At 39.3% G+C, this 21868-nt stretch overlaps 1 protein-coding gene across 4 annotated transcripts in view; it reads right to left on the bottom strand.

Moving 5' to 3' along the window:
* Window positions 1-21522, bottom strand: part of LOC131030404 (alpha-mannosidase I MNS5) — a 216246-nt gene extending 194724 nt beyond the window's left edge. For all 4 annotated transcript variants that reach the window (XM_057961233.2, XM_057961230.2, XM_057961231.2 and 1 more), the window contains exons 1-4: window positions 21175-21522; window positions 18442-18484; window positions 18209-18274; window positions 17971-18032 (exon numbers count right to left, since the gene is read on the bottom strand). In XM_057961233.2, the coding sequence (XP_057817216.1) occupies window positions 17971-18032; window positions 18209-18274; window positions 18442-18484; window positions 21175-21368 (365 nt within the window). In that variant the 5' untranslated portion in view covers window positions 21369-21522. The remainder of the gene's footprint in view (window positions 1-17970; window positions 18033-18208; window positions 18275-18441; window positions 18485-21174) is intronic.
* Window positions 21523-21868: the final 346 nt, after the last annotated feature.

Below are 21868 nucleotides of genomic sequence, written 5' to 3'. Positions count from 1 at the left end.
GTTTTCGGGCGTTTGTGTTTCTCCCAATTTCTCTGCAGAGTCATAGCCGCAATTTTCGCGGGCTTTGTGTGAAGATTTCGCATGGGAAAATCGCAACAAATTTCGCAATTTTGTCTGCCCTCAACTCACGTTTTTCCGCAATACCTATTTTGGGTCTTTCGTGGCCTGTCTTCTAGCTAGGGTTTGTCACTTCCGTGATTTTTCGATGGCAATAGGATGATTTTTTTACGGTGGCAGGAATTATTCTTTTCGCGTTTTTTTTGCAGACTTTTTCTGGGCGCCACGATTTACGCAATTTTCATGTTACTTCTACACCCTAGTTTGTGTGGCATCTGAGCCACGACTTCAGGAAATGCAATTTTTTTTTTTTTTTTAAATTTGGGGGGGGGGGGGGGGGGGTTTCCTCCACAAAAAATTATGGGAGGGTTTTGCTTGATTTTTCCTCAAAAATCAGGGAGTAATGTTTTGCCATGTGACGTCTGGTGTTTTGCCGCGTGATGTCTAGTGTTTTACCGCGTGATGTCTAGGGTTTTGTCGTGCGACGTTTCAAGGTTTTGTTTGATTTTTTCCTCAAAAAATGTTTCAAGGTTTTTGTTCCTGTTTAGGGTTTTTACCATTTTTTTCCAAAAAAAATAATGATTTGTATCTTCAGTTTTGGATGGTTTGCCGATTTTTTCTCAAAATCATGGTTTCAAGTTTTAGTTTGGATGCCCAACTATTACAAATGTAATTGGTAAAATTTGATGTATTTACTAATGATCAAAGCAATCATTAAATAGAGTTACAAGACACGATGTTTCTAATAAGAAACGATCGTCGGAATTAGAAAGTAACTAATTATACAAGATTTACAATATATTGACCATTAAACATAATAGAAACAAATATACTGAAGATATTATTCTAATACCCTCCCTTAATGGTCAATCTATCTACTACACCAAGCAGCCCCCGAAACTTAACAAACTCATCTGGAAGTAGGGACTTGGAGAGGATATCGGCAGTTTGGTCCTCTATAGAAACATACTGCAAATCGACGGATCCATCTTCAACCAACTTGCGGATGAAGTGAAAATGAAGCTCAACATGCTTGGTTCTCTCATGGAAGACTGGATTCTTTGCGAGTTTCAACACCCCTTGATTGTCACAGAAGAGGGGTGTAGGACCGGCTTGAGATAGTTGGATGTCTAAGTGCATCCGTCGAAGCCAAACTGCCTCACAAGTTGCTTTGACTGTTCCGCAATATTCAGCTTCGATTGAGAAAAGAGCTACGGTCTGTTGCTTCTTACTGGTCCAAGTGATAGCACCTGTGCCCAAACTGAAGACATATCCGGATGTAGACTTTCTGTCATCAACAGAACCTGCCCAGTCCGAATCTGTGTAACCGATGAGTCTGGGATCTTTGGTTCGTCCATAAGGGATACCAAAGTCTGAAGTGCCCTTGACATAGCGCAGGATCTGCCTTGCTGCAGCCCAATGTTCTGATGTAGGAGTTGTCATGAAGCAAGATATGTAGCTGACTACATAGCTCAGACCGGGTCGAGTGGAGGTGAGATATATTAAACTGCCAACTAGTTGCCTGAAATCGGATTCATTCTCAACTGAAGAACCAGACTTGGCCGACAACTTCAGGCCTCTTTCCATAGGTGTAGATGCAGGTTTGCAGTCCTACATTCAGAACTTGTCTAGTAGAGCCCTGGCATATTTGGAGTGAGAAATGAAGATGCCATGAGACTGCTATCAAACCTCAACACCTAGGCAGTAGTGCAGAAGTCCAAAGTCGGTCATGTCAAAAGATTGGCATAAATTCTGTTTGATTCCCTGAACCAAAGATACTGAGCTGCCAATGATGATCAAATCATCAACATAAATAACCAGAATGATGATATCACTGCCAATAGTCTTGACATACAGATTTAGTCAGAAGGACTCCTCTGGAAAACTTGAGCTGTGAGGTAAATATCAATTTTCATGTACCATGCCCGAGGAGCCTGTTTCAGGTTATAGAGAGCTTTCACCAGTTTGAGCACCTGGTGTTCTTTGTCGGCAACCTTGAATCCAAGAGATTGGGTCATGTAGACCTCTTCCTGTAACTCACCATTCAGGAAGGCACTCTTGGCATCCATCTGATGGACCTTCCAGCCATACTGAGCGGCCATGGCTAGGACTAATCTGATGGTGCTCATCTTTGCAGTCAGAGCAAAGGTTTCCTCATAATCAATGCCTTCACACTGAGAAAAGCCTTTGGCAACAAGACGAGCCTTGTACTTATCTAAAGTACCATCAGCCTTGTATTTGACTTTATAGACCCATTTGCACCCAACTGGTTTCTTGCCTAGAGGAAGATCTGACAGAGCCCAAGTGTTATTTTTCAGCAAGCTTTGGTGCTCAGTTGCCATAGCTTGTTCCCACTTTCGCCTCTGTGTATGATTGAGGTTCATACACACTGTGAATGTTGGCCATGAGAGCAAAATTGACATAATCAAGTTGCTTGCTCTTTTTCCGAGCAGTTCTACCATCGATGAGTTCGTCATCATGAAGATCAGCAAGTGTCTTAGCCCACCATTTAGGCTGGAGAGTAGAAGTGCCAACATCAGATGCAGGAGGTGCAACAGGATCAAGTTCATTTAACAAAAGATCAGATGAATCTTGTGGAAAATCAAGTGGTGCAGCTGCATGTCTAGGTGATCCTGCAAGAGAAGGAACTGGTGAAGGTGCAAGAGTTGTAACAGCTGGAACCCTCCCATTAGGTGGACCTAATGGAAGATGAACACCCCAGTCTGAAGGCTTCAAAGGTGGATCCGTTGAATCCACAACTGGAGGAGAGAGATGAAATGGCCCTCGACCCTCATCAAAAACCATGTCCCGACTAAGGATTACACGATCTGTCTCAATATCAACCAAGCGGTAGGCTTTGTGATTATCATTGTAGCCGGTGTGCATGAGTTTCTGACTCTTGGCATCCAACTTGGTGCGTTTTGCATCAGGGATCCAAACAAAGGCAGTGGAGCCAAAAACCTTCAGGTGACTGATTCTGGGCTTGCGGCCTGACCAGGCCTCTTCTGGAGTCTTCTTCTTGACAGCCACAGTAGGAGACCGATTAAGAAGATAGACTGCAGTATTAACTGCTTCAGCCCAAAATTTCTTCGGAACACTCTTGTGTTCAAGCATAGACCGAGCCATTTCGCTAATCGTGCGGTTTCTCCGCTCAATGACACCGTTTTGCTAAGAGGTGTAAGGTGAAGTGAGTTGGCGCTTGATGCCATGTTGTTCACAAAAATGGGAGAAAGCAGAAGAACAGAATTCTCCCCCATTATCAGACCGAAGAGTTACAATATAATTACCAGACTCTTTTTCTACTAATGCTTTAAATTTTGAAGCACAGCACAAACCTCTGATTTCTGATGAAGAAAATACACCCACATTTTTCTACTAAAATCATCAACAAAAAGTAGAAAATACCTAGACCCAGTGACAGAAGGAGTAGCCATAGGTCCACAAATATCAGCATGGAGCAGTTGTAGTACCTTAGAGGCTCTCCAGGAGTCGCCATCCGAAAATGGAGTCCGATGCTGCTTGCCAGCCTGACATGCTCCGCAAACTCCAAGGTTTTGGGTCTGGATTTCTAGCAATCCAATGACAAGATCTTCCCAACAAGCTGAGAAAGATAGTGCACATTCAAGTGCCCATACCGTTGATGCTAGAGTGTACTAACAGAGGAGCGCTTGGCTGCCATGGCGAGGTCTGGGGAATCACCAGAATCAACTAGTCTAAATAGACCATGATCCTCAAGACCCACAGCAACAGTTATCTGAGTCTCCCGTTCAATGATACTGCACTGATGTGAACTGAAGGTCACAGCTAGCCAAGGAGAATGTCTCAGAATTTGACTGACTAAGAGAAGGTTGAGTTCCATTCCTGGAACATAGTACACATCGAGGAAAATTAATTTCCTCCCGCCAGACTGAATTTGTACATTGCCCTTTTCGACAACGGTGTACTCTTCCCCTCCTCCAAAGATAACTGAATCTGAGTACGGCTGAAAATCAGTGAACCAATCTCGGCGATGAGTGAATTGGCGTGAGGCACCTGAATCTATATACCAAGCAGAGGATTGGACTTGGTCTGCAGGTCTTTTAGCCATGAAGGCGTAAAAGGCAGACTCGCTCTGCTCAGTGTGCTCTGCTACATGTGCTTTCAGTTGTAAACTACTTTGCTTAGCCTGTGCAGCCAAGCGCTTACGGCACTCAAGCTTCATGTGACCAAATTTATGGCAGTAATTGCACTGAACATTTTTCTTCTTCGAGCCTTCTGAAGACGGAGCAGAGTTCTTCTGCTAATAGGGTTGGGAAGGTTGAGATTTGCTTTTATCCTTCTGAAAGGATTTAGCTACGAATGCTTGTTCTGAAGAGGATGAGCTAGTACCACTGCCGAACTGCTGCTTCCACCGATCTTGCTGCAGAAGTTTAGTGCAGAGATCAGCGAACTTCAGATCAACACCAGTTGAGGTGATGTTGAGAGTTTCAACAAAATGCTCATAGGACTTTGGTAAGCTCTTCAAAGTTATCACGACCATGTCCTCCTCCATTCTTCGGTCGATGGCTTCCAACTGGTCACGGATTTCCTTGATCCGATTGAGGTGATCCTGAAGAGATTTCCTCTCATCCATGACAATAGAAAAGAGGATATTCTTCAGAAAGAAGGCTCTGCTCTTATCAGACGTTTCATGCAGCGTCTTGAGATGCTCCCATATCTCGGCAGCTGTGTTGCCGGAAGGTATCTGAGGAAGTTGATCGTTAGTCACTGAGAGCTTGATGAGCATGACTGCTTCACGATTTTATTCATCAAACTTTGTCTGGTCAGGACCTACTGCAGAGGGACGGGTGGCCTTTCCAAGAACTAACTGATCAATAACGCGATACTCAAAAATGATGAGCATTCGCTGTTTCCAGGTGTTATAATTTCTGCCATTGAATTTGTGACTGCCCTCGAGCAGAATATTTGTCAAAGATGCCATTGCTAAAAACTGAGGTCAAAGCTAGTTGACAAGGTAATGGCATGAATATTGAGGCAAAAAAACGCGTGAAATCGCGTAAACGCGACACGTGCAAGAAAACGGAGGCAGAATACGAGCACTGCTTTCGAGGCAAATTTCAAGAAATTTGCCAACACGGATCCCAATATACGGATTTCTGGAGGACTAGAAAAATTTGACAAGTACCCAGAAACGCTGACGAAAAACCTAGGTGACAGATTTGTGAAAATGATTTTTCTGAGAATCTTAGCCACACAAAAAAATCACAGAGGGTTCATGAAAAACCTTAGGCAACATAAACAGGGTGCAAAATCTACAAATCCAAAATGCAAAACATGGAAAAAAATGTTTGCTGCAGACACACCCAAATCACATAGAAGAAAAAAAATGATGCAGAATAACCTAGCCGCCGCCAAAAAAATACCCAGATCGCGAGCAAAAGAGAAACGAGCACCAAAAAAAAATCCGCGATTTTTACAGAGAATCACAGCACAGAATAAAAACTCCTTCGCATCGCAAAAGAATGGTCGCTGCCAAACATGAACAAAGTCACAAAGAAGATATCGCGCAGGCCGAAATACGGGCGCCAAAATGAACGTCGCGTTCAATACAGACGCAAAAATAAAATCGCGTGTTAAAAATTAAAAAAAATAAAAAACAACACAAAGGGCGCGGGTCACGGCTCGGGCCGACAAAACAAAGAAAAAATTGACGCCATTGTCACAGATAATCCGCCCAAAACACGAACACATGAGCAAAAAATCGCATGCAAACCCAAAAGACATAGGTACACGGACGTGGGTAGAAAAAAAATTTCCAAACAGACCCACGATTTTTTTCAAATGCGGGACCCGGAAAAAATTTCTTGAAAAATTTTAGAATAATAAATTTTTCAAAAAATTTTTAAAAACCTGCTCTGATACCATATTACAAATGTAATTGGTAAAATTTGATGTATTTACTAATGATCAAAGCGATCATTAAATAGAGTTACAAGACACGATGTTTCTAATAAGAAACGATCGTCGGAATTAGAAAGAAACTAATTATACAAGATTTACAATATATTGACCATTAAACATAATAGAAACAAATATACTGAAGATATTATTCTAATACCAACATTAGGTTGGTTGGATTTTGGTAATCTTGGTCATTAACACTTTGCAGATCCTGGGGTGGTCTCCGCAGCAACAAAGTGTTCTTGCGTTTGTGATCAAAAGACTTGCAGTGTTTTCTGTAGGGTAGTTAGTTGATACAATGACCATTAAGGGAAGGTATTAGAATAATTAATTCTTTTTAGTTACGTTAACTTTAGTTGTCCTATTAATGGTCATTTAGTTCGTCATTTAATTCTTTTAGTTTGTTTAATTAATTTAGTTTAACTACTGCTTCTTTTATTAGTAGACAAACTTAGCTTTTTAGTTAATTTGCTTTTTAAGCTTTTTAGCTTCAGTTTAACGGTTCGTTCTTTTTAGAAAACCGTCTTGTAATTCTCTATATATACGTTGTATATTCATGAATAAATTCATTCAATTATTTTTCAAAGACCAATGCAAGGGTTGACGTGGTTGATTGGATCTTTGATGAGCATAGTTTTTGGCAACCAGCCAAGGAGATTGTAAAGGTCACTTTCATTATATTTTTGTTTGTATTTCAATTTCATTTGCATATTTGTGTTCACACTTATTTATGTTTATGTTTCACAATGATTGCAGTTCACAAAGCCTTTAGTTGTTCTCTTACGAGTTGCTAATGGAAAGAAGCTCGCAATGAGCTACATATATGAGGACATGGATAGTGCGAAAGAGGCCATTAGATCTTTTTATTTAGGGGTTGAAGATAAGTATCGTCCCATATGGGAGATCATTGATCAACGATGGCACCTTCAACTTCACAAGCCTTTACATACAACTACCTACTTTCTCAATCTCGCATTCCAACTTTGCCCATATTTCAAGGCCAATGAGGAGATGTTGAGTGAATTCTACACAGTCGTAGAGTGAATGGCACCTAATTTATTAATTGGAGCAAAGATAATCAATGAGATAGAGATCTTCAGGCTTGCAAAAAGAGACATCTTTGCAAGAAAATATGCAAGGCAACTCGAACACATTTGTAGCATAGGCATAATTTTAATTTAAAATTATACTTCTCTCTTTTACAAATTTTACACTAGTAACTTAATATTGAAAGTGAAACTCAAAGTTACAGAATAGAATTGATTTTTATTTTCTCATTTTAGATACATGCTAGGAGAGGTTTGGTGCTAAGGTGCCAAATCTTCAAACAATTGTCGTTCATGTCTTGAGCCAACCATGTAGTGCTTCAAGATGTGACCGCAATTGGAGTATAATTGAGCACATACACTCCAAAAAGCACAATAGGTTGTCAATGCAAAGGTTGATGATCTTGTGTATGTTCATTACAACCTTTACCTCCATCACAAACAAAACTTGGGCATTGACTTGTCTCTAATCACTTTAAAGGAGGTTGATTCACAATCAAATTGGATCACCAAGGTTGACGATCTTGTCTTCAACAATGATGACTTTGCATGGGTTGATCAAGTGGATCAAAACGCAGAGGAAGAGGCGATAGCCATGGAAAAGGAGGAAGACAAAGCAAAAGGATATTAGAATAATATCTTTATTAATTATTATTAATGGTCAATATTGTAACAAAATGAACATTTTAGTTAGTTTCTTTTTTGAACGTTTGTTTCTTTATGGAAACATCGTTTTGTAATTCTTTAAATGATCATTCAATCATTTCTTTAATTTATTAAGTTTTTACCAAAACATGGCATTAGAGCAGGGGAAAAAAAATCTTTTTTTCAAAAAAAAACGAAAGAAATTTTTTAAGGTTTTCTAAAAAACTTTTTTTTTTGGGCAGAAATAATTTCTTCGTCTTTTTTGTTCGTGGTTTTGTCTTCTACCTGCACCACGATCTGGGCACGATTTTGTGTTTTGACGCTATTTCAAATAGTGATTGCTTGTTTGTCTGTCGCGACGTCGTCTTTCTACGTGTCTTGTAAAAATAAATAAATCATGATCTTTTTTTGTGTTTTTTGGGCACGATTTCTTGCATTTTTTCTTCGTGCGATTTCTTACATTTTTTCTTCGTGCGTGACGGATTTCGTGTGCTGCGATTCTGAGCACCATTTTTTTCTGTTTTTCGTGCAACGGATTTGATTACCTTTCTCTACTTCTAATGGGTCTGCATGAATTTTCGTGCTTTCTTCCACGGCCTCTGCAACTTTCACAACCTCTTTGTGCCCTCAACCTACGAATTTTCCTCTGTAGGTTTCAAAAAAAAAATTGGGCATTTGTTATTTTTGATGACCTAGGGTTTTCTTTTACGCTCACGTCTTCTAATAAAAATCTTTGCCGATTTTTTCATTTTTTTTTTAGAAAATGTAACCTATTTTCTATCGGCTAGGGTTTTGTAGAAAACCCTCTGCTTTTTTTGTCGGAATAAATTTTAACCTGCAAATTCTTTGTGGGTTTTTTACGAAAATTTTTGGGTCTTCATCAAAATTTTATGGGTCTATCAAAATTTTGTACATTGAGATTTGTGTCAGTCGTACTTCATTCTTTTTTCGAAGTCTATACCTAAATTTGCCTCAGTTTTTGCATTGGGATTCATGCCTCAAGTTTCATGCCCTTAAAAAGACAATTTTTCACCTCTTCAATAATTCTCGTTTTTCGTGGCCTCGAAAAATGTGCAGAATGGTGTCTTTGACCAACATAATGTTGGAAGGCAGTCAACGATTTAATGGCAAAAATTACAACAAATGGAAGCAGAGGATGATGATGATCTTTGAATATTGTTGCCTCAATGATCTCGTTCTGGGTAAAGAGACTCGTCCTACCACAGCTGGACAAGATCAAGATAAGTTTGACAAGCACAACCGAGAAGCAGTCATGCTTATCGAAAATTCTATTACTGATGGTCAGTTGCCTCAAGTGCCATCCAACAAGACAACTGCAAAGATTTGGACTATTATAAAGGATCTCCATGAGACATCAGACAAGAGCCATGCATTCTTTCTGAAGAACTAACTATTTTCTATCATGATGGATGAGCGTATGTCCTTACAGGAGCATCTGACAAAGATTAAGGACATTCAGGATCAACTGGAAGCAATTGGTCGAAAAATGGAGGAAGAGGATATGGTAGTAATCACCTTGAAGAGTCTACCTAAATCCTATGAGCACTTCATAGAAACACTCAACATTACTTCAACAAATGTTGACTTAAAGTTTCCCAATTTGTGCACCAAACTTCTACAGCAGGACCGTTGGAAACAACAGTTTGGTAGCAGTGCCACATCGTCCTCCACCAAACAAGCCTTCACAGCCAAATCCTTTCACAAGGATAAAGGCAAATCTCAGTCATTTCAGCAGAAAGGCCCCACTCAGTCTCAGGATAGCTCAAAGAAGAAGAAAGTTTAGTGTAAGTACTACCACAAATTTGGTCATTTGATAAAGGACTGTTGGAATCGAATAGCTTCCGAACAGCAGAAGCAAGGAGGGTCTCAACCTGAGGCCAATGTAGCAGAGCACTAAGAGCAGAAAGAATTTGCATTCTACGCTTTCATGGCGAAACATCTTGCAGATCGTGTGAAATCTTCTACTTGGTACATAGACTCCGGTGCATCTCGATACTTCACTCATCGGCATGATTGGTTCATAGACTTCTCTCCTTTCACTAATTCAATCATTTTTGAAGGAGGTGAAGAGTATACTATTGTCGGCAACAGCAACGTTCAGATTCAGTCTGGTGGGAGGAATCTCATTTTCCTCAATGTATACTACGTTCTTGGCATGGAATTGAACCTTCTCTCCGTGAGCTAGCTTATGCAGCATTCTCCTCAACTTGATGTGGTATTCAGTTCACATAAGTGTTCGATTGTTGATCGTGCGACTCACACTACTGTGGTTGTTGGCATCGAGGATCATGGTCTATACCATAGTTCCCAGACTCGGACTCGGCAAGGCCGACTCGATTCGTGACTCGGCTATGACTCAGCAACAACTCGGCAATGACTCGGCAAAATAAAAAAACCCTTGAAATTAAGAGATTTTTAATGATTTAAGAATTGTCTCATGCACCCATTATTGAATAAAGCCCAATTATAATGTGTGCTAGCTTGTTATGCCATGAAAGGCATGCTGATAGAGTATCTACTTGTTTTGGGCTTCTGTTTAGTATTTCCTTTGGCCAAATTGAAATTCTGGGAGCACCAACATGAGACATCATGAACATCTTCACTTGGAAACTGTAAGGAGTGCTTCTGTATGGTAGCATTAAATAGTGTGCTGTTGGACTTGCGTTTTACCTTCGGACTATAGTTGACCTTGGTCTTTCTTGGACCTCTTAGTTTTTAGGCTATATATATCTTGGATGGAAGGGGGAATTGTAAGGCCAAAAAGGTTTGAAAATATGCTCCTCAGAGACATGTCCCTTGCCAAAAATAACCTTGTGCCCCATGGGGGGATTTTTTGGGATGTGGGGACAGGTAGGAAATGTCCCCAACTCACCCCCTTTTTTCAAATTTTTAAGAAACGTCCCTGTTGTGAGGTACTCACACATCACCCCATTACAAATGAAGACCCCCACTTTTTGCTTTCTAGGGTTAGCTCTTTTAGTTTTGTTGTTGGTTGTTTTAGTGTCTTAGCCTTTGCATTGAAGGGATTGAGTTTCTCAAAGGTCATCAAGTCGGGTGGATCTCCTCAAGGTGGAGTGAAGGAGGTTAGGTCAATTGAACTTGAGTGATTAGGGGTTATTTAGATCATTCCTGGGGTTTTTGTGTACTATCCGGTCACGCTTCAAGTTGCTAAATCAAACCTTGGCTAAATGCATAGTGTCCTCCTAGGTCTCGTCCCTTACATCAAGGTCAGAGTGAACTCGCCTTAAAAGTCCCTTACCTGAGAGGGAGAATGCAGACTCTGAATTTGATGATGCACTACCTGAATTTCCTCCGAATGATGTTGATCGTCCTCCTGTTGAACTTGTTCTAGATCCTGTTCCAGTTATTCCTCCTGCACCTGATGTTGGTTCATTTACTCTCCAACCTAAATGGTGGGCTAAGACCATAAGTGATCTTCATCCTGATGAACTCATTAAGGGTAGATCTTCCAAAAACAAGAGCAAGCAGCAAAATACAATCAACTTTGCTCTCATGGCCAACATTCATAGTATTTTTGAGCCTCAAACATATTCTGAGGCTAAAGGAATTCCTGAGTGGGAAAAGGCTATGGAAGCTAAACACCATAGTCTTCTGAAGATTAACACTTGGGTCCTTTCTAATCTTCCCCCAAGGAAGAAGCCCATTAGCTACAAATGGGTGTATAAAGTTAAGTACAAAGCTGACGGAACCCTTGACAAGTAAAAAGCTCGTCTCGTTGCTAGGGGGTTCTCATAGGAGGAAGGCATTGACTATGAGGAGACTTTTGCTCCTACAGCCAAGATGAGTACAATTCGGCTCGTCCTTGCCTTAGCAATTCAGTTTGGTTGGAAAGTCCATCAGATGGATGTTAAGAAAGCATTCCTCAACGGTGAGTTGCAAGAGGAGGTCTACATGACGCTACCTCCAGGTTCAAGGTTGCTGGAAAAGAACACCAGGTGTGCAGACTGGAAAGCACTCTATGGTCTCAAACAGGCTCCTCGAGCTTGGTACATTAAGATTGACAAATACTTGACAGATAATGGCTTTCAAATGAATCCATCTCATTCTAATTTGTATGTCAAAAACACTGGTGGCGATATTCTTCTCCTTGTTGTCTATGTTGATAACTTGATTATCACTGGTAGTTTGGCACTTTTGATCAATCAGATCAAACAGAGTTTGCGTCAGTCCTTTGACATGACAGACTTGGGACTTCTAGACTAATGCTTAGGTGTTGAAGTTTGGTAGACTGAAGATAGTATCTTCTTATCTCAGTCAAAGTATGCTCGCAGTCTGCTAGACAAGTTTCGGATGCAAGACTGCAAACCTGCATCCACAGCTATGGAGAAAGGGTTGAAGCTGACAGCCAAATTAGATTCACCTATGGTGAATGAATCAGCATTCAGGAAACTGGTGGGTAGTCTCATCTACCTTACTGCTACTAGACCTGATCTCAGTTTTGCAGTGAGCTACATTTCACACTTCATGACAGCCCCCAAGGTTGATCATTGGGTAGCAGCAAAGTGTGTGTTGTATTATGTGAAGGGCACTTCTAATTTTGGCCTTCTGTACAGAAAAAGTCACGATCCTAGACTTATTGGTTTTACAGACTCAGATTGGGTAGGTTCTGTTGATGATAGAAAATCAACCTCTGGGTATGTTTTCAGTTTGGGATCTGGTGCAGTCGCATGGACTAGCAAGAAGCAACAGGCGGTGGCTCTTTCCTCGACAGAAGCAAAGTATCGAGGAACAGTTAAGGCAACTTGTGAGGCAATTTGGCTTTGGATGATGCTTTCAGACATGCAGATGTCTCAAGCAGGTCCTACTCCCCTTTACTGTGACAATCAAGGGGTGCTCAAACTGGCCAAGAATCTGGTCTTCCACAAGAGAACCAAGCATGTTAAACTTCAATGTCACTTCATTCGGAAGCTGGTTGAAGACAGATCAGTTCAATTGCTATATGTTCCAACTACGGATCAAACAGCAAATATCCTCACCAAGTCTCTGAGCCCAAACAAGTTTGTAAAATTTAGGGGGCAACTTGGTGTAGTAGACAGATTGACCATTAAGGGAGGGTATTAGAATAATATCTTTATAAATTATTATTAATGGTCAATATTGTAACATAATGTACATTTTAGTTCTTTTTTGAACATTTGTTTCTTTATGGAAACATTGTTTTGTAATTCTTTAAATGGTCATTCGATCATTTCTTTAATTCATTAAGTTTTTACCAGAACAAAGGAGACCCCTTGGATGTTGGTGTCACTAAGACACAAGCAAATATCATGACTGAAACATCATCTAGGACTTATCTTAGATGCCCATGTAAGACTTGTTGTGATATTGACTTGGGACATATGATGCAAGCTCCTTTGAGCCATAGACTTATATTTTCAGTTTTGGTATTTGTTTTGATCCCATGGTTTTATGATCCTTGAGATTTGTATACATTTGACAATATTTATAATTTTATATTTCTAACAATGTTGCTTTGTTCAGCTAAAAATTAAAATTCATTTTTACTTTTTATACTCATGTGATCAATGTATACTTGTATATGGTCAAAGTAGCTTTATTTGATTAGTTTATTGTGTTTGTAAAGTTTATTTAGTAAAGGGTGCACGAAACAAGTTTTAAATCCTTAAAAATATCTATATTTCATGGTTTTTTCAATTTGCCGAGTCTCAGCATGGAGTCCAAATCCGAGCCAAAAATTAGCTTGCCAAGTCTGAGGTGAGTCCAGGTTGGTCACAAATTGTGAGCATGCCAAAAGCTGATATGGCAGCAAATATAGATGAAGAGGAATATGGACTCCCCGATAGTCTATAATAGGGAAACAAGCCATGGAAAGATACAAGCTACATAGAAAAATTGGAAATCCTACCTAAATGGCAAAATGCAGGGAAGGAGGAAGCGCCTATCGGACTTTTTTAATCCCTTTACTTGATTTATGTTTTTGATTGTTTATGTGCAGGTGCAATAAAAGGTTGGACAAGTGATGACAAAGACTAGAGTGGATTTCAATGGAGGAGGACAAGTAGAGGTAGGTCTAAGCCCACAAGAAGTTGAGAAAAAAGAAAGAGAACAATTTGGCAATGCAGAACAATTTATAGCCCTGGAAGCAAAGGAACAAATTATGTGAAAAATTGCAGAAGTACCTAACATGATGGAAGGGCAAACCATGGCAGTTAGGTTCCTAAGTTCTTTGAACCAGGAGGTTCAAAATTTTGAAAAAATGGGGATGATAATGTAACGAACCTTTAATTGCTGATTGGTTCCCACTTACCATCAGCTTTAGCCATTCACTTATTTTTAGGAGATTTGTTTGTGACTGCAACTTGTGGAATTGCAACTACTGTAGTGGGTTATTTAAGAGTTTTCCTTTTTCAGGATAGTAGTTTCTGTTTATTACAGGGGGACGTTGCTGGGTTTAGGGAGAACGAATTTTTTTATTGGTGAGATAGGAGAGATCTGGAAGTATTTCTGTTGTTGTGTAGCTAGGTTGGATCCCTTCTAGGGCTGACCTAGTGCACAAAAGGCCAAGTGGCTTGTTGGCCTTGGCATTTGGATATCTCAGTTGTATGAGTCTAATTTGGGGCAGGCCCTATTTGGGCAAACCACTTGTGTGTAACTTGTGATTAAGTTAAATGTAACTTGCCACTAAAGGAGACTCATATGTAACTTGTAATATATAGATCTGACCCTATCCTTGGCGCCAAAAGTATATGGCCGACTTGAGGTCTATTAAGAGGTATTGATTCATATATATGCAAGGTCATGATTGCATCAATAGACATGAATTCAATAACATGGACATGTAGTGTGCTCGGGGGTGACGATAAGAGCTTATCGTCTATGGTTGGGAAGGCAACAAATCTGATGTTTGCCTGTGGTTAACGAGTACTACCATAAAATCAACATGGTATTAGAGCGGGTTCCTTCTATAGAGCCTAAACGCTTGAAGGTAGATCCTGTGCTTTTGAGGGAGTTCAATCAAAGTAATTTGCAGACTGAGAAATCTAAGTGCAGGCAAAAGTCAATTCCCGAGCCTCTCAACTCAGACATTAGCATTGCATATGCTCTATGGCGAGTAATGACCGTTGAGGTGCCGATGATCGCCATAGATTTGTCATTAGTACTCAATGACAGATTCAATCCGATGCCTTGGCATTGAAAGTCGCCAAGCCTAGTATCGAAATGCTGACAGTAAGTGAAGTCGCTATGGACATCTCTGTCCGTTTTAACATTCTAGATTCGAATTCTTCATTCGGGGAGGAGAACATGTTGTGGAGGATTCTCTTTGGCAATCGTAACATTTTACTAGCAAATTATGGAGATCGCTCACTTCACGGCGCTCGTGACTAGAGACATCGACAAGGTGGCAGCAAGCATTCTGAGGATTCAACGAAGCGACATGAGTCAATACGCATGCTATCGACTGCTCAGTGTAATGGAAGGTTGAGATCGAGTAGCAGCATAGTGGCGAGTTTTGTGATGATCACATTAAGCTGTATATAAATGTGAAATGTGAAATGTGTGCGTATGGGGACGAAAGCGAATGGAGGAACCTAACGATCAGGAATGATGGAGAAGGCCTTCGTGCAATAACGCCTTGCAACAGCTCTCACATCATCCTAGAAGCTTTGAGAGTCACATGAAGCATTCATTTCACTGAAGCCTGCATACACATAATTGGATGGGGTTGCAAATCAAATGATATTGCAACTGAAGGTCCAGTTATTCAAGTTCTTACTTATGTCACTCTTGAAGATCATCTGATGGTTGTCCTAGGATGGGCACTGCAACTTAGCATTCTGGCACAACCTGCTACAAGTGGATTTTTGTCTCATTTATGTGGTTGGTCCGTCACTTTGCTGTGAATGGTATTAAAGGCAGTTCTTCAGATGATGCTTAAGCTATGCATGGAGCAGATATTGTGGATAGATGATGAGTGATGGCGAGGGCCAAAGGCCACGCAGCCATCAAATCATCACTAGGTGCTTCGGTGTGATCAAACCAAGTGAATGGAAATTCCATTGCTGAGCAAAATTATAAAAGACAAGATGAATCAAAGATTGCATTCAAGGAAGGAAGATTGCTTGCATTTCTTCGCAGAGGGAGAATCAGCATTTAGAGGGAGTCTGACATATTGTCAGAAGTAACCTTGGACAAGGAGGTCAGAAGATTGATTTCAGCTTCAAACGGAGCTTGACGCTTCAGCTTCAGAGGAAGCATGACATTTCAGCTTCAAAGGGAGCTTGACATTTCAGCTTCAGAGGGAGCCACGTCATCATGAAGATTTGGTTAATGCATTTTTCTCTGTGATGGAGAAATTTGAGGTGAAAGCCCTTGTTAATGAGTTCTTCTCTGTGAGGGAGTAGTTAGAGGTGCAATCCCTTGTTAATGAGTTCTTCTCTGTGAGGGAGAAGTTCAAGGTACAAACCCTTGTTAATGAGTTCTTCTCTATAAGGGAGAAGTTCGAGGTGCAATCCCTTGTTAATGAGTTCTTCTCTGTGAGGGAGAAGTTCGAGGTGCAATCCCTTGTTAATGAGTTCTTCTTTGTGAGGGAGAAGTTTGAGGTGCAATCCCTTGTTAATGAATTATTCTCTGTGAGGGAGAAGTTCAAGGTGCAATCCCTTGTTGATGCATTCTTCTCTAGGAGAAGTTTGAGGTGAAAGCCCTCATTCCACCCTCTACAAGTAGGCATAGTGGAGATGCATTCTTCTCTGGGAGAAGTCTGAGGTTAAAGCCCTCGTTCCACCCTCTGCGAGTAGGTATGGTGGATCCACCCTCTGCGAGTAGGCATGGTGGTAATGCACCCTTCTTTGGGAGAAGATTGAGGTGAAAGCCCTCTTCCACCCTCTGCGAGTAGGCATGGTGAGCCCACCCTCTGCGAATAGGTATGGTGGGTATCATGGAAGAAATTCCATGATGTGCTTGTTCACCCTCTGGGAGTAGCTATGGTGAACGTATTAGTCATGGGAGTAGCCATGGTGGTAGTCACTGTGTGACTTGGTTATTCAGAAGGAATCCTCCCTAACTAAGAGGGAGTGTTGTTGTGTAGCTAGGTCGGATCCCCTAAGGCCGACCTAGTGCACAAAATGCCAAGTGGCCTGTCAGCCTTGGCATTTGGATATCTCAGTTGTATGAGTCTAATTTGGGACAGGCCTTATTTGGGCGAACCACTTGTGTGTAACTTGTGATTAAGTTAAATGTAACTTGCCACTAAGGGAGACTCATATGTAACTTGTAATATATAGGTCTGACCCTATCCTTGGTGCCAAAAGTATATGACCGACTTGAGGTCTATTAGGAGGTATTGATTCATATATATGCAAGGTCATGATTGCATCAATAGACGTGAATTCAATAACATGAAGGACATGTAGTGTGCTCGGGGGTGACGATAAGAACTTATCATCTATGGTTGGGAAGGCAATAGATCTGATGTTTGCCTGTGGTTAACAAGCACTACCATAAAATCAACAATTTCTAGTCTAATTTATTTAAGAGTTTTTCTTTTTTTAGGATAGTAGATTCTGTTTATTACAAGAGAGTGTTGCTGGGTTTAGGGAGAAAGAATTTTTTTATTGGGAAGATAGGAGAGATCTGTTAGTATTTCTAGTCTGATTTAAAGGGAAATATTGACAGTTTATATGTTGTGTTCAATCTTCTTTATCTGTCTGATCATTATATAAACATTGCTGTATCTTTTTTGTGTATCCAGTTGCAGTTTACTTGCAGTAGTCAAGGCAGCAAGACTTGTCTGCATCAAGTCTAAATAGGGGGATGATTCGGCATTTTGTTAAAACCTAAACACAAATTTTACAATACATATCGATATACTTTGCTGGAAATGTTTCAAAGCGACATAAGCATTTATCTATGGGCAATAATTCATGTTTCATTCAATCTTTTTATTAAAATGGAAACAAAAATACAGTTTTATTTTGTCTTTTCCCTTAATTGTTGAACCCAACACTGATTTAGTTAACAGTTCATATGTATTGAATGGGCTGTCCAAAGAAATGCATATCTACATTCATCATTGCCTTTTTACTATGGTTGGTAAGTCAAATTGTTTGAGGCCAATATCAACAACATTTCTATGTATGTTGTGAATTTTCACTAATTTCTTTAGAAAACAATACTGTGATCATTTTTGGAAATATATTATGTTGATTGGAACAACTGCCTGATGTGTATGAGATATTTAAAACATGTCAGATTTTTATTATAACACAAAAAGCCAATATACCTGGAAAGAGATTCAACAAGAGTCAAAGCTGATCCATTGTACTGTTCAGATAAACGTTCAAGCTGCAAAATATTAAAAGACAGCAAATCAGATTGCTTCCAGTCTTTTGTTTAGACTATTTGATGCCCTATACTAGTATCAAACTAAGAATGAAAATAGACTTGGTATGTTTGTAAAAAGATTTTAAAGAATGCATATGGTGGTTTAAGTTTGATGTTTGAACAGTCTCAATGCGGACCTTAAGATTTCCAAGTTCTCCCAGCGAGTCTGTAAAAGTCTTTGTGAGCGGCTTTAACTCATCATGCTGTGATTGCAAACAAGCATTTAGCAGCTACCAATGCTAAAGTATCTAACAACAAGGCAAAAACAGGAAGGAAAGACTCTCATAAGCACAATTTCCACAGTTAGCTTGAGAGATGATCAATGAGTGAAGGCCAAACCGCCCTTTGGCAAAAGGAAAAATAGACTAACCGGGAATGCATATTGCATGTAGTTGTCATATGCATGGTAGAACCTGTCATATATCAAAGAATGAGTATTAGAACAAGAAACAAAAAGCCAACATCACCATTGCAGTTTTTTTCCCTGTAATATAATTTATTTATCACACAGTAAACTCTTCCTGCAGCTGTATTAGAGACAGCTCAAATAGAAAATCTTGATCCAATACGCTGTTGTAAATATCATCTCTCAAGAAATAAATTAGTTCACACAATACATAAAATACTACAGAGCTAATCTACCAAGAGATAACAAACCTGTGCTTGAAGATACTACAAGAAAGTTAAGAAACAAAAGAAAATTGATGGCATATCAGAGTGTCTATGGGGTACTAGCCAGATTTGAAAAGAACCTTAAATAAAATCTTTAAAAGAGACAGTGATGAGCCAAAGAAGCAATATAGAATATTTATATAACAACTACTCAAACAATAAAATATGATTCACGCGGCCAACCTGTCCTAATAAACCCATTAGGGACAAGATAAGATTATATATACACTTGGAAACTCATTATAAAATATCGTTATAAACAAGACTACATTATTCTGTCATTGATTCTAATTTATTCTTTGAAAGGGCACAATGTGCATTTTGGAGTCCAATATGCTAAACAATTTACCATGCCTTCATACATATGATTCAAAGAATTTTGATGCCTACTGGTTCCATTTGCAACAAAAACCATCCAAATCATGGCCCAAGAAAAAATTAGTGAAGGTCACCTCAAGAAGAATTGCAAGAAAATTTTGGGAAAAAACAACATTAAAGTGCTTAAATTTCCCTGACTTGCACCAAAATAACTAAGTAATCAATTCAGATTCACACAACAATATATTCTCATATTTGACATAAATATTTAAAATAGATATTCCATTATCATCTGAAATCATTCATGTATACTTTTTACTAAGAATTAATAATATATACAATTAATCATCATAAGTGCAATTCTTGATCATCTGTGTTGACAGTTACTAAGACTTGTGAGTGCAAACACAAATATGGAAGCTAAACTAGCAAATCTAACACCAACGGCCTTCAAACCTCTTAAAGAGGCTAAAACTCACTAATGGAGGTTCCCTACACTAGCATGTCCTACTCCTAACGTTTTTATCATATTGAGTCTGCTCTGTGGATGCAGGTAATTGTAGTTGCTTAGGGATGTCATTATCTTCGTCCTCCATCTAACCAAGTTGGTGAATTCTCCATAACTAATCTATCACTCTCCAGTCTCCAATACCCATTCAGACATGGGGCTGACCTAATCTAAGAATTCTCCTTTCCCTAAGCTGCTTTATGTAGCTTCCCCGTCCACAAAATGGGTATTAAATAACCACCACATTATTAAGGAATAAATATTTGAATCTTTTGTGCTAGCAATCAGATAAACTGGACATCTGGCTTAACAATTAAACAGCAAAACCTGTGATGAAATTATATGTGTGAAAACTGAATCTTGCAGTTCCCAATGAAATCGCTTGCAACCTGTGCTGCATTACCATGCAAAAGCTTTTCAATTTTATGGATCTTACATGCCTCTACTCATATGTTTAATGTACAAAAGCTTGCTTTCTTTAGTTGGGTAGCGTCATCTCCCAGCAGATAATCAATCGTCATAATCTCACTATCGCTGTTAAACTCGAGAGAGGAAAACAAAGGCCCCTGTTGCAAGAATTAGGCTATGGATCAGGTTGTTCCGCATTGCACTAAAATGCTGGAGTTTTTCAATCTTTCTGATCTTACACTATCAAAAGCTTGCTTTCTTTAACTGGGCAGAATCGGTCAAAATCTCACCATCGTAGTAAAACTCAATAGAGGAAAACAAAGGCCTTCCTCTATTGCCAAAAATAGAATGGACCATGTTGTTCCATTGCTTATTGGTTGTCATCTTGTAATTTGCTGGTCTGCTGTGTAGCTTCCCTGTTTTGTTCTACCCGAGATGATTTTGAAATACGATATACCAGTAGAATCGCTATGACGCGTTGAGCTGTCCTCCAAAAACTGCCAGTGAGAAACAATTAAAACTAACTATCAAAGCTGTTACAAGTTGGCTCAAACTCCGCCAAGTATCTTAACACATGCCATGGAATGATGGGGTTTCATACTTCCATGTGTACGGTAAACCAAATACAGATTCGACACAGGAAAATCTCAAAATTGGATTACTTATTGCACAATCTATTGGCCCTTGGAGAGGAGCACATGCTTTTGCATATATTTTAATTTGGACCATATTTTTGTTCCTTTATATTATATGTGTTCTGTAATAATTTCATTGGAAGAGCTTAAACAACCAGCACAATGCTTGTTATTTGGGGCATCCAATATCTCGAACAACAAACAAAATGCCTACTGTTTTGTTTCAACGAATTTATTTGCCTCAATTCATTTTGTGTTTACCAAATTCCATCTTATCGACGAAGAAAACACAACCAATTCCTCTAAAAGTATGCAAAAAACAACCTTTATCTGGCGCAAAACTATTCCTCTAGCAGACAGATAGGTATATTTAGCCAAAAACCATACAACATGCAATTCCTTATAAAGACTTATCAAACGAATAAAAAGAGGAAATTGCATGTGATGAACAGACGTATCCCAATAAATGATTTAGAAAGCATCACGGAAAGAATTCAGTGAAACAGAATCATATGATTTATTACAATAAAACAGAGGCGGCAGAGGGAGGGGGGGGGCTTACATCTGTCGCACTTGGTCCCGTAATTCTGCTTTTTTCGCGGGTCCAAACAGAGTGAAGCTGCCTAACGCCAATCGTAGTTGCAGAGACAACAACAATAATAATATTGTGAGTAAATGCCACGAAGACATGGATCTGTGTAAAGAAGATACAAAGTTGATCTTCATCACTTTGCTACCCTTTCTATCTCCGTACATCCGAAGATCCAGTGCATCCCAGAGTCCTTGTCAACTATCATAAGCGCTTGTAGCCATGGTCGAGATTATCATTGAACAGGAAGACGACGCTTTTGAAGAAATTAAACAGTCGGGCTTTTTAGATCGGAGCATTTGATTTTTCTCAACGTTTTGGTTTATAATTTGTGAGTGATCTACTATTATTATTATTATTATAATCATATATTGTCTTACACAATTAGATTGTATATTTACTGAAATAAATATTGTGAAATAATAATTGTCACATATGATAATAGAATTATATGTTGTCTTACACAATTAGATTGTGTATTTATTGGAAATAAAAATTATGAATTAATAATTGTCAAATATGATAATAGAATTATTAGAATACGTTTAGTTGTGAATTTTAATAGTTTTAAATTAAAAAGTCATGATAGCATGATTTTTAGATCAATCATGTTTGATTTGATTACATTGTATTTGGTTCATAGTAATTGGAGTGAAAGTTAGTGGCT

Source organism: Cryptomeria japonica, chromosome 7 (genome assembly GCF_030272615.1).
Source record: "Cryptomeria japonica chromosome 7, Sugi_1.0, whole genome shotgun sequence".
NCBI lineage: Eukaryota > Viridiplantae > Streptophyta > Pinopsida > Cupressales > Cupressaceae > Cryptomeria > Cryptomeria japonica.
The sequence above is the reverse complement of the archived record's forward strand: the minus strand, read 5'-3'. Positions and strand labels throughout refer to the sequence as shown.